At 38.7% G+C, this 15,591-nt stretch overlaps 1 protein-coding gene across 5 annotated transcripts in view; it reads right to left on the minus strand.

Annotated features, from left to right (window-relative positions):
- The window catches only part of RNF170 (ring finger protein 170), a 30,570-nt gene that overhangs the window by 10,028 nt on the left and 4,951 nt on the right, over positions 1-15,591 (minus strand). For 2 of the 5 annotated variants that reach the window (XM_066380434.1, XM_066380437.1), the window contains exons 2-4: positions 13,289-13,432; positions 8,521-8,596; positions 3,607-3,715 (exon numbers count right to left, since the gene is read on the minus strand). In XM_066380434.1, coding sequence (XP_066236531.1) covers positions 3,607-3,715; positions 8,521-8,596; positions 13,289-13,425 — 322 coding nt within the window. In that variant the 5' untranslated portion in view covers positions 13,426-13,432. The remainder of the gene's footprint in view (positions 1-3,606; positions 3,716-8,520; positions 8,597-13,288; positions 13,433-15,591) is intronic. The other 3 variants (XM_066380435.1, XM_066380436.1, XM_066380438.1) reach the window with 2 other exon arrangements.

Raw genomic sequence — 15,591 nt, forward strand, 5'->3', positions numbered from 1 at the left:
ACATCACTATATAAATGACACCAACAAATCACAGCCTAAATTTTGTTTGAAATTTCATATATATGTTATAAAAACATAACCTCTACCATTTTATGAGTTTAGAAAGTCAAGTTACTTAAGTATCAATAAGAGAAATTAAGTAGTGTGAAAAGGAACCAAAGTAAATATATAAAGATTACATGCTGTCTGCTTTAATAAAGTTTATAATACAGTTCAATTACTGAATCAACTTTTGTACTGGGTGGGTTTATTTTTCTGCTTGAAGGTGTTTATCAGCAGCAAAAAAGTTATACACAACCTAAAGGAAGCTCTCAAAAAGTAGTTGGTGAGCTAAGTGTAGAAGCACTAAATTTTAGCTCAGTAACAAATGAATAAGACATATTTTTAAATACTGTCTGTTGTTTAAGGGGCCAATTCATTTTCCTCTCTGCAGGACACGTGTTTTCAAAACATCCAGGTCCCATTGTGAATCTGAACTAAGTGCTTCCTGTCTCCTCCTACTGCCAGGATTTTCTCTGTGTTCTTACTCTTGCTTTGACAACCTAGCTCTCATATGTTCCTTATTCTGATTCTTCCAGATCAAACAAATGTCCAGAATTCGGAAGAAGCAATGGCAATCAAAGGTAACATACTTAAATCAATCAGAGGGTAGCTAAATCTTGAACTGTGTAATATTAATTTTAAGTACAAAAGGAGTCCAGGCCCTGGCCAGTTGGCTCGGCGGTAGAGTGTCGGCCCGGCGTGTGGGGGACCCGGGTTCGATTCCCGGCCAGGGCACATAGGAGAGGCGCCCATTTGCTTCTCCACCCCCACCCCCTCCTTCCTCTCTGTCTCTCTCTTCCCCTCCCGCAGCCAGGGCTCCATTGGAGCTGGGATGGCCCGGGCGCTGGGGATGGCTCCTTGGCCTCTGCCCCAGGCGCTGGAGTGGCTCTGGTCGGGGCAGAGCGTCGCCTCCTGGTGGGCAGAGCGTCGACCATGGTGGGTGTGCTGGGTGGATCCCAGTCGGGCGCATGCGGGAGTCTGTCTGACTGTCTCTCCCCGTTTCCAGCTTCAGAAAAATACAAAAAAAAAAAAAAAAAAAAAAGGAGTCCAGAGAGGGAGAACACTTGGGGATGTATTAGAGAGTAAACTTAAACTGCAAAGGAGAAAGGATTTGAACTTTGTAGGATAGCAAAAATTTAGATAGGCAGAAATCAGGAGAGAGGACACTCCAGGTTTTACGAATACCAAGAGCAAATGCCAGGGCAGAAAATAAATGGTATCTGAGGAAACTGGTGAGCAAACCAATGAGCTAAGCAAAGGCTGTCCAGAGGTGACCGTGGGGAAAACTGGTTTGACAATTTAAAGAGGAATTTAAAAGCTAAACAATCTTTATCTGATATTCTGTCCCTACTCTCAGAGTGTTGTGTTAATTAGATAATATTAAGTACTCTGAGTAATCTAATTTCATATAGACACTATATGAAAGCAAAACTTATTATAAATCTGTTAGTATTATTACTGTTTGTAATGATGCCTTAGATTTCTCTATTACCTTCTAACCCTAAAGTTCAGTGTGTTTTGACATATATTAATTTATTTAATCCCACATCCTTTTTTTCACAAATTGAGGTATAGGTGTCCTTGTATTGTAAATTATGTAACGGCCACTTCCTGCACTGAGAAACTGTGGTCCAGCAAATTAAACACGTCAGTTTATACACAGCTGCTATGAAAAGCTAGACCTGTTTCCTTTTCCTCAACTTTCTCCCTCTTTAAAAAGAGAGATCCACTTAAATAGGACAGTGAGCGAGATGACTCAATGACTTTAATCTTGGTCACGATCTCTCTAAATTTGTTTATATGTAAAATGGGACTAACACCTCATAAGACTGCTGGAGAATTAAATAAAATAATGAGGGCTACAACTGCAAGAAAGGTGAGGTCTGCTGCTGCATCATTCTTAACTCCCTGTAAAGGAACAGAACTACATAGTTCCATGCACAGAAATTGAGCTACAGTGCTCCTGATACACATGGTATCAATGTATTTTGAACTACTATTCAAATAAATACATTTCCGTGTATTAAGAACTTGAATAACTAGTTTTTTTAACCTTTGAACCTACAGACAGTAAATAAAAGTGTCTAACAAGTAGAGCAGGATATCACAAGCAATCTGCCCTATTACCTCAGACCCAAAGGTAAAACTAAGAACACAATACAGCCATCTTTCAATTGCCTGGGTTATCCACTCAGTGAATTACTTAAGCCCGGGTTGGCAAATAGAGTTCACCTTGCCTGCCAAACCTCAAAGATTCCTAACATTTGCCCGGAATACTGTGTTAGATGATGGCTGAGTCCATAGCCAGATTCAGAGAAAAGAGTGTCCAATTGATGAGGAATCTCTACCAGAAGTTTGACAGTGAGAAACATCAGCTTTCTCTGATGGCCATTTAATTCTCCCTATCTGATCTTTCATTATTTTGCTCCTCATTAGCATTTCTAACAGATAATTATAATTTGTTAGCTACTTAGGCAAAAACCTTAGGAAAGAGGTTGGAATTACTGGATGAGGCAATAACGGGGTTGGTCAGTACTTCCTAAATGAGCACAAGGTACAGAAAATCCTGCATTGCATGGATTTCAAGTATATAGATATGTCACTCCCAACAGCATAAACAGTAACACTATATGTCTAAGAATTCTATATAACGAATCTCAGACAAAAGTCATTTATAGGGTCATTATATGCTACATTTTAAATTAGTCTTTATATGGAAATTGTGTGCATTTTGGGAGCAAGTAGAACCCTATCTTCAATACAGCTGTTGAAACAGAAAGAAATGCAATGAAAAATTAAACAAATCTTCAGTAGAGAGTAGTTGTATAAGCCACCAATCAAAGAATAGAATTGAGCATAGGGTTTGAGGTTTAAAACCTGCCTCTGTCCCTTAGCAGCTGGATACCCTTTGTAAAATTTCTTAACATCTCTGAACATGGGTTTTATGTGGATAGATGAGATGAAGTCTGTAAAGTGTTGTGTAATAATTGAATCTCCCCAATCTCATATGACCATAACAAGCAGTGACTATACGGTATCTCATTATTCTCTATGAAATCTTTCTAGAGGGTAGAAAGCATCCCTTACTAATAATAAGTGTGAAATCAACATTCCCTTTTTGTCCCACTATATGCTTTATGTTTCTCATGAGAGGCTAAGAACTTCTGTGCTGACTCAAGAGTAAGAAAGAGTTAGCCGAGCTAAGGGAAGGTCTTGGACAGAGTCCTTTCTGCCTTAAGAAGGATGAATAATAAACGAAATTACTACAAAAGTGATGAACAATGAGTCAGTCAATCCATCATGGTATTGGTATACCTGAATTACTAGTCAAATAAACACATTTCTGTTTATTGAGAAGTTGAATAACTAGTTTTGTTTTTTTTTAATCTTTGAACCCACAGACACTAAATAAAAGTGGCTGATAAGCAGAGCAGAATATCAGGAGCAATCTGCCCTAGTCACGAAATGCAAAATGTGACAAAGAGAGAATTAGGAATCCAGCCTGTGTACCCACATGGGTCTTGGTGCAAACAGTCATTGTTACCAAGTGTTTCGTTTCCTTACCGCAGAAGAGATGTCCGCAGTTTGTTTCCACTGGGAAGGAGGCTTGATGCAAACAGATCGGACAGTACATGTCAGTGTAAAACTGCTGCCGGGCAGCAGCAGGTACATCCTGATGAGAAAATACGTGTATATATTGATACATGACACACAGGCTTTTCAAAGTTATCTTTATGTCAAACTATACTTAAGAATATGGCCAATACTTATGTAATCCTCATCAAATTTTACATTTGCAATAGTTTAAGATCTTTTAAGTTTGATAAAAGTTATAGTGTTGTATTATTTATAAACTGCATGGTCTCTACCTTCCTTTTTGAACACAATTTAAAAATAAAAAATCTAAAATAATTTAGTAGTTTCTCTTTTACTCCATTAAAATGAGTAGATTATTCCAAATAACACAAGACTGAGCTAATAAATGCACAACTAAAGAATAAAAAATGTCTATTTCCAAAGTATTAGCTTTTTTTAAATGCTTTTCCTGCTTTATTTATTTATTTATTTATTTATTTTACAGAGACAGAGAGAGAGGGATAGATAGGGACAGATAGGAACGGAGAGAGATGAGAGGCATCAATCATCAGTTTTTCGTTGTGGCACCTTAGTTGTTCATTGATTGCTTTCTCATATATGCCTTGACCAGGGGCTACAGCAGACCGAGTAACCGCTTGCTCGAGCCAGCGACCTTGGGTCCAAGCTGGTGAGCTTTGCTCAAACCAGATGAGCCTGCACTCAAGCTGACGACCTCAGGGTCTCGAAGCTGGGTCCTCTGCATCCCAGTCCAACACTCTATTCACTGTGCCACTGCCTGGTCAGGCCAAAGTATTAGCTTTTTTTCATTTTTCATTCCTGACAAGTGTTACATGTGTGCTGTATCTTACAAAAGACCAGAATTAAACTTTCAGAGAAGAATATTGGTCATTTTGGAAGTAGAAAAATGTAACACCACTGGTAACTTGAACTTAAACCCTCAAATAGTCATTATTGAATTTTAATGTATCTCAGTTATATCACTGTTGTGACTTAATAGAAATGTTATTAAACAGAATTATCAGTATAAGAAGCATCCAGATATCAAAATCCCATTAGACTGTAAGTGTTATGAGGATAGGGACTTTAATCTATAGGACTCATAGTAGTCCTACAAGAACTACAAAATTATGTTACTACAATGCAATATATATCTTAAAATATTTACCAAAACCTGTTTTTATAGCACCTGGCACACATATTATAAACAAAGTAGCTGGTATTAAAAACATCAAATTACCAAAATAAAAGTATCAAATTCACTAAGTATTAGTTAATTAGTTATAAACTAAATCAAAGATTTTTGTCACCCCAAATTAATAAATCATAATTAAAATCCAATGTCCTATGACAGTCCTAAAATACTAGAATATTCTATAAGCCAAGGTCGCACTTGATGTTATAGTCTTTTGTGTCAATTTTTTTAAAGACTTAAAAATTTATTGATTTTACAGAGAGAGGAGGGCAGTGGGGAGCGAGAAATGCCAACTCATTGTTGCTTCACTTTAGTTTTCATTGCTTGCTTGTTGTATGTTCCTTGACTCAGCAAGTCCAGGGTTTCGAACCACTGCACCCCCACAGGCTAGGCAGATGTCATTTTTAATGGTGCAAAAAAGAAAAACATAGCATTTAATCTTCCCGTCTTTACCTTTTCTCTTCACTACTATTCTTTGGAAACTAATTGACAAAAAATCAGTTACCAGTGCTATGCAACAGAACTTTATGCAATAATGGAAATTTTCTCTCTGTGCTGTCCAATATGGTAGCCACTTGCCACAAGAGGCTATTGAGTACTTAAATGTAGCTAATGTGCCTGGCCTGTGGTGGCGCAGTTGGACCTGGAATGCTGAGGTTGCCAGTTCAAAACCCTGGGCTTGCCCGGTCAAGGCACATACGACAAGCAATCAATGAACAACTAAAGTGAAGCAACTATGAGTTGATATTTCTTGCTACACTCTCCCCCCATAAAATCAATAAATAAAATCTTTTTAAAAAAATGTGGCTAATGTGACTAAAGTACTGAATTTTAAATTTTAGTTAACTAATTAATTTAATTTTGTTTAATTTTTTAAAATTTACTTTTAGCCACATGTGGCTAGTGGCTACCATGGAGGCAGCACAGTATAGGCTAAGTCACTAGCTTTATCCTAACTAGAACTATATACCATGTGTGAGGAAAAGCATGAGGTAGATGAATGGGACAGTGGAACAAAAAAAGTGGAAGATCCCCCTCAATTTGGTACTCTTGTGTATCTAGACCTAGTCATGCAATTCTAGTGTGAATTTAAGCAAATCTTAGTGATCTAATATGTTAAATGAGAATAACAGTTGCCTTACTATGTTTGAAGATTAAATAAGAATAGTGTGTGTGTGTGTGTGTGTGTGTGAGAGAGAGAGAGAGAGAGACAGAGATAGGGACAGACAGAAAGGGAGAGAAATGAGAAGCATCAATTCTTTGTTGTAGCAACTTAGTTGTTTACTGATTGCTTTCTTGTATGTGCCTTGACTAGGGGCTACAGCAGACCCAGAGACCCCCTGCTCAAGTCAGTGACTTTGGCCTCAAGCTGGTGAGCCTTGCTTAAACCAGACGAGCCCGTGCTCAAGCCAGTGACCTTGGGGTTTTGAACCTGGGTCCTCTGCGTCCCAGTCCGATGTTCTATCCACTGTGCCACCAACTGGTCAGGCTGAAATCATTTTGTAAATTAAACATTATTCCAGCATGAACTATTGATAACAAAAGCTCTGGAACAGAGTACTACTAACATGCTTAAACTATTCTGCATCAATGAATTTAAGTTCTATGAAGCAAGAATTCTTGTCTGTTTAGTTTACAACCGAATTCCCAATGCCCATTAGAACACTGGCATAAGGTAGATTTTCAATAAATATTTGGTGAGTGAACAAATGATAAAACCCTCTCTAGAGGCCCTGGCCGGTTGGCTCAGCGGTAGAGCATCGGCCTAGTGTGCAGAGGACCCGGGTTCGATTCCCGGCCAGGGCACACAGGAGAAGCGCCCATTTGCTTCTCCACCCCTCCGCCACGCTTTCCTCTCTGTCTCTCTCTTCCCCTCCCGCAGCCAAGGCTCCATTGGAGCAAAGATGGCCCGGGCGCTGGGGATGGCTCTGTGGCCTCTGCCTCAGGCGCTAGAGTGGCTCTGGTCGCAACATGGCGACCCCCAGGATGGGCAGAGCATCGCCCCCTGGTGGGCGTGCCGGGTGGATCCCGGTTGGGCGCATGCGGGAGTCTGTCTGACCGTCTCTCCCTGTTTCCAGCTTCAGAAAAATGAAAAGAAAAACAAAAACAAACAAAAAAACCCTCTCTAGAATTAAAGTTTGATTGGTTTGTAGGAAATAAATTTAAAAATTTTGTTTTTTGATGTTAGCTATCTTGGCATAATGGTGTATAATATCCTACTTAATCCAGCCTTCATAAAATATATTTCTGGTTGTTAGAGAGACCATCTGGTAATTTATTTTATTTTATTATTTTTTTTTTCTGAAGCTGGAAACGGGGAGAGACAGTCAGACAGACTCCGGCATGTGCCCGACCGGGATCAACCCAGCACGCCCACCAGGGGCGACGCTCTGCCCACCACGGGGCAATGCTCTGCCCCTCTGGGGCGTCGCTCTGCTGAGACCAGAGCCACTCTAGCGCCTGGGGCAGAGGCCAAGGAGCCATTCCCAGCGCCCGGGCCATCTTTGCTCCAATGGAGCCTCGCTGCGGGAGGGGAAGAGAGAGACAGAGAGGAAGGAGAGGGGCAGGGGTGGAGAGGCAGATGGGTGCTTCTCCTGTGTGCCCTGGCTGGGAATCGAACCCGGGACTTCTGCACGCCAGGCCGACGCTCTACCACGGAGCCAACCGGCCAGGACCCTGAGAGACCATCTGTTTAAAAGCAAAGAAGAGGCAGATGAAAAAAGTTTTCTTAACTTTGACCATTAAAGAAAAAGACCCCGGCTGGTTGGCTCAGTGGTGGAGTACTGGCCTGTATGTGGATGTCCCAGGTTCGATTCCTGGTCAGAGCACACAGGAGAAGCGACCATCTACTTCTCTACCCCTCCCCTTTTCTCTCTTTCTCTCTCTCTCTCTTTCTCTCTCTCTCTCTTTTTCTCTCCTGTAGCCATGGCTTGATTGGTTTGAGTACATAGGCCCTGGATGCTGAGGATGGCTCTGTAGAATCTCTACCTCAGGTGCTAAAAATAGCTCCGTTGTGAGTTTGGCCCCAGATGGGCAGAACATCGGACTTAACGGGGGTTGCTGAGTAGATCCCAGTTGGGGTATATGAGTGTGTCTGTCTCTCTATCTCCTCTCCTCTTACTTGGAAAAAGAAGAGAGAGAGAATAAAAGCTACCCTTTATAGTAATTTCTTTGTAGAAAGAATAGTTTTTCCACTACATTTCATTAAAGACAATTAGACTGATTATTTTCTCAAAAGTAAATAATAGGAAAATTGCTTTTTTAAAAAAGATTTTATTTATTCATTTTAAGAGAGGATAGAGAAAGAGAGAGAGAGAGATAGAGAGAAGGGGGCAGGCACAGGAACCATCAACGCTCATATGTGCCTTGACCAGGCAAGCCCAGGGTTTCGAACCAGCGACCTCAGCATTCCAGGTCAATGCTGTATCCACTGTGCCCATAGGTCAGGCCTGAAAATTACTGTCTTTTAAAGTAAGTTTCAGAAAAAATGAAAACATCTGAATATAATGATTAGTCATTTGCCTAATCTGAAAATATACAACTGATAGAATAATTTAAGGTAATTTAAAGTAGGAAAGAAAATTATGTTTCCAAAAAGTGATTTATTACTATTTCATCACAATTTCATATGCAAGGGGAGCAATAACATCTACTTCTTATATACATGCGCATGTTTACATAAATAGTACCTGTTCTGTTTGAAGTTGTTCCCGAAGCACCCTTACTAGTTCTTGGTTTTCTGGGTGAATGTTTTGATGTGCATTTCTGTTGAATAAAATATAATAAACTTTGAATATAAAATATTTTCAGATGAATCCGTTTTCTTTGTGGGTCTAATTTTTTACCTAGAACTAGTGGTAATTAAATAAAGTAAATTATGGCATATAACTGTACTCCAATTCCAGAACTCAACACTCTAGGCCAGGGGTTGGGAACCTTTTTGGCCGAGAGAGCCATGAACGCCATATATTTTAAAATGTAATTCTGTGAGAGCCATACAACGACCCGTGTACCTTACGCATTATCCAATAAAAATTTGGTGTTGTCCTGGAGGACAGCTGTGATTGGCTCCAGCCACCTGCAACCATGAACATGAGTGGTAGGAAATGAATGGATTGTAATGAGAATGTTTTATATTTTTAACGTTATTTTTTTTTATTATTGAAGATTTGTCTGTGAGCCAGATGCAGCCATCCAAAGAGCCACATCTGGCTCGCGAGCCATAGGTTCCCAACCCCTGCTCTAGCCTATTCTGAGATCAGTGATTATTGGCTCATTTTAGGTTTAACTGGTGAATGATGAAATCTAGAGACCTAGTACCTTGGGGATTTAATGTAATTTTAGGCTTACAAACAATAAAAGAATAATGAACATATTTAATTCTTTTGTACAATTTCTTCAAAATATGCAGCATACATTTGAACACTTTCCCATATCTAATTAGGTCCTTCTTCCAACTTTTTACCTATGAGGGGAGGGGGACAGAGGAAAAAAACTAAAATTATATAATGGAGACATGCCAAAATGTTAACAATTAAGTGGAGAATCAAAGGGCAAGAAGACAGTGGCTGATAGACTACATGTGAGTCTGAAAGTTAGAAGTGGTGGTTAGATGGGTAGGGTGGGGTGAATGTTTATATCTGAGTCATGGCTTAATTTCATTTGACTGTAGAAGTTTTTTCTGAACTGCACCCTCTTAACAGCAATATTTAAGTCCACACAATCCTGGTATTACTCTATGGAGAAGACTTTACTCTGAGTGAACCAAATCCCAACAGCAATAAGAATCCTAAATTAATATTATAATGGATAGGGAAAATTAAGGAACGCTATCCTACGATTATTCAATTTTTAGTAAAAATTCAAATTTTAGAAAAGCTGAAAAAATGTAATCATCAGTTCAGAGAGGACATAAAAGCAATTTCGAGTCAAATACCTAATCAGAACTTCAACATAAATGTAATGGAACTACTTGAGCTCCATTTAAACACCTTGCTTTTTGGTACTTTTTTCACTGGAAAAACACAGTCATAATTTTACAGAGCACAGATACAAACGATGTGACTGGAAGGTCTTTAGTTTCTTTCCATCAAAATTTAAACTTATATGCATCAAAGGACACTACCAAAAAGGTAAAAAGACAACCAACAAAATGAAAGAAAATATGTGTAAATCACATATTTAATAAGTGATTAATGCTCGAGTATAAAGAACTATTATAGCTCAAAAACAAAAAAAGCAAACACCCAATTCAAAGATGGGCAAAGGACTTGAATAAACATTTCTCCAAAGAAGATATACAAATAGTTATTAGTGAAATGCAAATCAAAACCATATTGAGATATACTTCATACCTATTAGAATGACTACTATAAGAAAAAACAGAAAGAAGTGAGTGTTGGCAATGATGTAGAGAAATTTGAACCCTATGTGTTTCTAGGAGAATGCAAAACCGCAACTCTGTATTACTGTGGACAACCACTGTAAAAAACAGATTGGAGGTTCCTCATAGAGTTAAACATAGAATTACCACATGACCCAATAATTCCAATGGAAAGCAGGGACTCAAGAGAGATACTTGTACACCAGTGTTCACAGTAGCATCATTCGCAACATCGAAAAGGTGGGGACAACCCAACTATCCATCAAAATATTGATAAAATGTGCGCGCGCACACACACACACACACACACACACACACACACACACAGGAATATTATTCAGTCATAAAAAGGAACAAAATTCTGATACATGCTACAATACACATGGACCTTAAATACATTATGCTAAGTGAAATCAGTCACTAATGGACAAAAATCATGTAATTCCACTTTACAAAGTACATAGAATTATACAATTCATTGAGACAGAAGGAGCAGGTGTAGGAGGAATGGGGAGTTACTGTTAAATTGGTAGAGTTTCTGTTTGGAATGATGAGAAAGCTCTGGAAACAGTAGTGATGGTTATAGGACATTATGAACATACTTAATGTCACTGAATTGTATACTTAAAATGGAAAATTTTATGATACATATATTTCCCACAACATAAAAAGTTATAAATTACAGAAGACAAAACATTTCTTTGTTTGAATTTTATTTTTTTATTAATTTTTAGAGGGGGAGAGAGAAAGGAGGGAGAAGCAGGAAGCATCAACTTATAGTAATTGCTTCCTGTATGTGCCTTGACCAGGCAAGCCCAGGGTTTCAAATCCACAACCTCAGTGTTCCAGGTAGATGCTTTATCCACTGCAACACCACAGGTCAGGCCTTTGTTTGAATTTTAAACTATACATGTTACCCTTCCCTCAAATCATCAGTAATTGATTACTTCAGTTGAAGTAACAAGATTACAATTGCCAATTGAATTTGAATCTTTTTTTTAATTGATTTTAATTTATTGTGTTTACACAGATTCTAGTGTTGCCCTGAATGCATCCCCACTCCCCGTATTCCCCTCAACATCTCCCTTGCCCCCCTTGAATTTGAATCTTAAGAGCTGGAAAGGAACTTAAACTGATTTCCTACTCAGTCATATGACAAATTCAAGACCATGTCCAATTAAGAGGGAGCAACTTATAGAATTGGAAAAGTTATGTCTTAGGTTTCACCAAAAATCTCATCATTTAGCGCTATGTATTGGCCCTGTGTGAGGTAACAAAATATAGTGATCTCTGTCCCTAATTCCTCACATAGAGCTCTTGAAACCCTTATAATTTCCTGGGGTTAGGAGTGTCTTTTGTCCTAATAAGGTGACTCTGAGTGTGCTCTTGAATGGCTCCTGTGTAGAAGTAATCAGCAGAAAGACCAAGTCACGATTAGCTATTATCCTCTACACCCCTATCTTCTACTCTAGTCCTAAACAAGCACTAATCTACTTTTATCTCTATGGATTTTCCTACTGTGGACGCTTATGAAGACTCTTATCTGGCGTTTTGTGTCCAGCTTATTTTACTTAGCATAATATCTTTTTTAAAATTATTTTTATTTTATTTATTCATTTTAGAATGGAGAGAGAGAGGGAGAGAGAGAGAGAGAGAAAACAGAGAGAGAGAAGGGGGGGAGGAGCTGGAAGCATCAACTCTCATATGTGCCTTGACCAGGCAAGCCCAGGGTTTCGAACCGGTGACCTCAGCATTTCCAGGTCGACGCTTTATCCACTGCGCCACCACAGGTCAGGCCACTTAGCATAATGTTTTGAAGTTTCATGTGATATAGCATGTATCAGTATATCGTTCTTTTTTTTTTTTTTACAGGGACAGAGAGAGAGAGTCAGAGAGAGGGACAGATAGGGACAGACATACAAGAATGAAGAGAGAGATGAGAAACATCAATTCTTCGTTGCGGCTCCTTAGTTGTTCATTGATTGATTTCTCATATGTGCCTTGACTGGGGGGCTACAGCAGACCGAGTGACCCCTTGCTCGAGCCAGCGACCTTGGGTCCAAGCTGGTGAGCTTTTTGCTCAAGCCAGATGGGCCCACGCTCAAGCTGGTGGCCTCGGGGTCTCGAACCTGGGTTCTCCGCATCCCAGTCCGACGCTCTATTCACTGCGCCACTGCCTGGTCAAGCTCATTCTTCTTTATATATAGTTGAATAATATTTCATTGTATGCATATACCATATTTTGTTTATTCATTCATCTGTTGGATATTTAACTTGTTTGTACCTTTTGGATATTAGGAACAATAAATTCTACTATGAACATTCCTGTACAAGTTGTTGTGTAGAAATGTTTTCATTTCTCATGGGTATGAATGCTCATGATTATATGACATTGTGAAATTGCTAAGTCATATGGTTATTCTATGTTTAATCACTTGAGGAACTGAGAGTTTTCAAAATGGTTGCACCATTTTTCCATTGCCAGCAGCAGTGTATAAGGATTCCAATTTTTTCACATCCTCAACAATTGTTATTATGTGACTTTTTTATTCTAGCCATCCTAATGTGTGTGAAGTTGTATCTCACTGTGGTTTTGACCAGTATTTCCCTGATGACAAATGATGTCAAACATCTGTTTCTGTGCTTATTAGTCATTGCATATCTTCTTTGGAGAAATGTCTGTTGAGATCCTTTGCCTGTTAACTGGGTTATTTGTCTTTTTATTATTGAGTTTTGTGTTCTTCACATATTTAGATACAAGGACCTTATTAGATATATATTTGAAATATTTTCTCCCATTCTGCAGGTTGTCTTTTCACTACAGAAAATAGTGATATTTTATTCAAAATATGGATAATAAATTTAAATTTTATGTGATAAGACAGCTGATGTCAGGAAAAATGTATGGTAGCACTTAGAGTCCAGTGGAAAATAAAAAAGCTTAGTAAATACATAATCACCGAGATCTATTACTTGCTTTTCTTATTAAGTACTAAACATCACTAGAAGCAGTGAGAAAGTCAGTGGCCCTTGGACATATATTTTATTTCAATTCTTTTGTCCTTTAGTCTCACCTGAAGAGTGCATATACCAGGGTAGCAATCAAAGCGAAACTGACCACAACTGCCACAAGTACTTGGTCACTTACTCCTTCTATGACTGAATCATCATCCAGTTTCAAACTTTGAACTTCACCCTGATATTTAGCCATTCCAGGTCTAAAATATAAATAAACAAGATGAAAGTTACAAATGATATACTGAAAAAAAAATTTACTAAAAAAAATAAGTATTAACTGACTTATAGTATATATATTCCATATTTTTGTAGTACCCACTTACAGTAGGTTGCATTAAGTACAACTCCAGGATGGACTGTCCCTTTAATGAGTTCTTTTAAATTTGCCAGACATTAGTTTGGAAAGTACAGAATTCTATTTCCTTCAAGGAAAACAATTACTTAATGCATCATCCATTTACATTTTTAGAAAACAAAATAAAAATATAGCCTTTTCTCTTCAAGCTTAGCTCCTTTAAGAAATAAAGACAGCCTGACCAGGCGGTGGCGCAGTATATAGAGCGTTGGACTGGGATGCGGAAAACCCAGGTTCCAGACCCCGAGGTGAAAGCTCACCAGCTTGGACCCAAGGTCGCTGGCTCGAGCAAGAGGTTACTCAGTCTGCTGAAGGCCCGTGGTCAAGGCACATATGAGAAAGCAATCAATGAACAGCTAAGGTGTTGCAACAAAAAGCTGATGATTGATGCTTCTCATTGCTCTCCGTTTCTGTCTGTCCATCCCTATTTATCCCTCTCTCTGTCCCTGTAAAAAAAAAAAAAAAGATATTCCTCATGTCCAACTGCTCTTTTTTCTTTTTGTGTGTGACAGAGACAGTGAGAGAGACAGAGAGGGACAGATAGGGACAGACAGACAGGAAGGGAGAGAGAGGAGAAGCATCAATTCTTTGTTGTGGCACCTTAGTTGTTCATTGATTGCTTTTTTTATGTGCCTTGACCAGGGATCTACAGCAGAGCGAGTGACCCCTTGCTCAAGCCAGAGACCTTGGGCTCAAGCTGGTGAGCCTTGCTCAAATCAGATGAGCCCGCATTCAAGCCAGCGACCTCAGAGTCTTGAACCTGGGTCCTCCGACTCCCAGTCTGATGCTCTATCCTCTGTGCCACTGCCTGGTCAGGATTCTTATTCTTAATACTAAATAAATTCTGCAGTAGATCAGATCCCTCTTCTCCTTCATAGCACTAAATGTACATCATAGAATTTATCATGTTTGTATCCATGATAGAGAAGGAAATTTTGTCTTTTCTGTACATAGACATATATTACCTAACGTAGTGCCCTGAACACAGTAGGACCTAATAATATATATTTTAAAAAGAGTGACTTGCCTTACTTAGAGTGTTAGTAATTTGAAAAGTGAATGACAATGAGGCTATAGGAAATTAATATCTATATTAAGCCTACTTGAATTCATGAAAATTCTGGTGCTTGAAAAACTATTAGCCCCACCTGTGACTAAGGTCAGCTTATGATTCAGAATTCTTTGAACTGCCTGGAATATGGAATCACTCTCAGACTGCATTTCCTTATGAAGAGAAAAGGGAGGATATGTAATGCTCCTTCTCAAAGACTAAACTAGAGAGAAATGGTAACACCAAATTTCCATAGGTATGAGGGGAGACAGCCCAACCACAGTGGAGGCCAAATACCACAGGTAATTCATGTTTTTCAGATGGCAAAACAGTCAAGTTAAAGGTTTATGAGATACCTAAATGGAAATAAAGTAAATACACATTCAATTAAGTGTATGAGTATTCATAATTAAAATAAAATTCTGTATTTATTTAACTTACTGCAGTGAAAAGAGTTTTATTCATTATCGTTAATCAGGATATTCTGGTAAGACGAATCTTTGAGTGTGCAAGTCTAAGACCTTTGAAAGAATCTGAACTGGCTGCTTGTTAAGAAAATTACCTCACTGAAGAAATTTAAACAAACAGATCAAAGGAAGTTTTCATCAGCTTTACACATAGTAATGGCCTGATATCTGAGGAACTTTCTAATTACAGGTTTCAAATATTCATGATGAAGGTTCACACTAGGAAACTAGAAAAGAGCCTTCAGTATTTTTATTCAAAAGAACAAATAAATTGCAAATTGAAATTGAAAAGCCTCATATGATCTAGGGGTGGGCCATGTAGTTAATGTAGATTTTTAAAAATTATTTATTTATTCATTTTAGAGAGGAGAGAGAGAGGGAGAGAGAGAAAGGGAAGAGCAGCAGGAAGCATCAACTCCCACATGTGCCCTGACCAGGCAGGCAAGCCCAGGGTCCCGAACCAGCGACCTCAGTGTTCCAGGTCGA

Source organism: Saccopteryx leptura, chromosome 4 (genome assembly GCF_036850995.1).
Source record: "Saccopteryx leptura isolate mSacLep1 chromosome 4, mSacLep1_pri_phased_curated, whole genome shotgun sequence".
Taxonomy (NCBI): domain Eukaryota; kingdom Metazoa; phylum Chordata; class Mammalia; order Chiroptera; family Emballonuridae; genus Saccopteryx; species Saccopteryx leptura.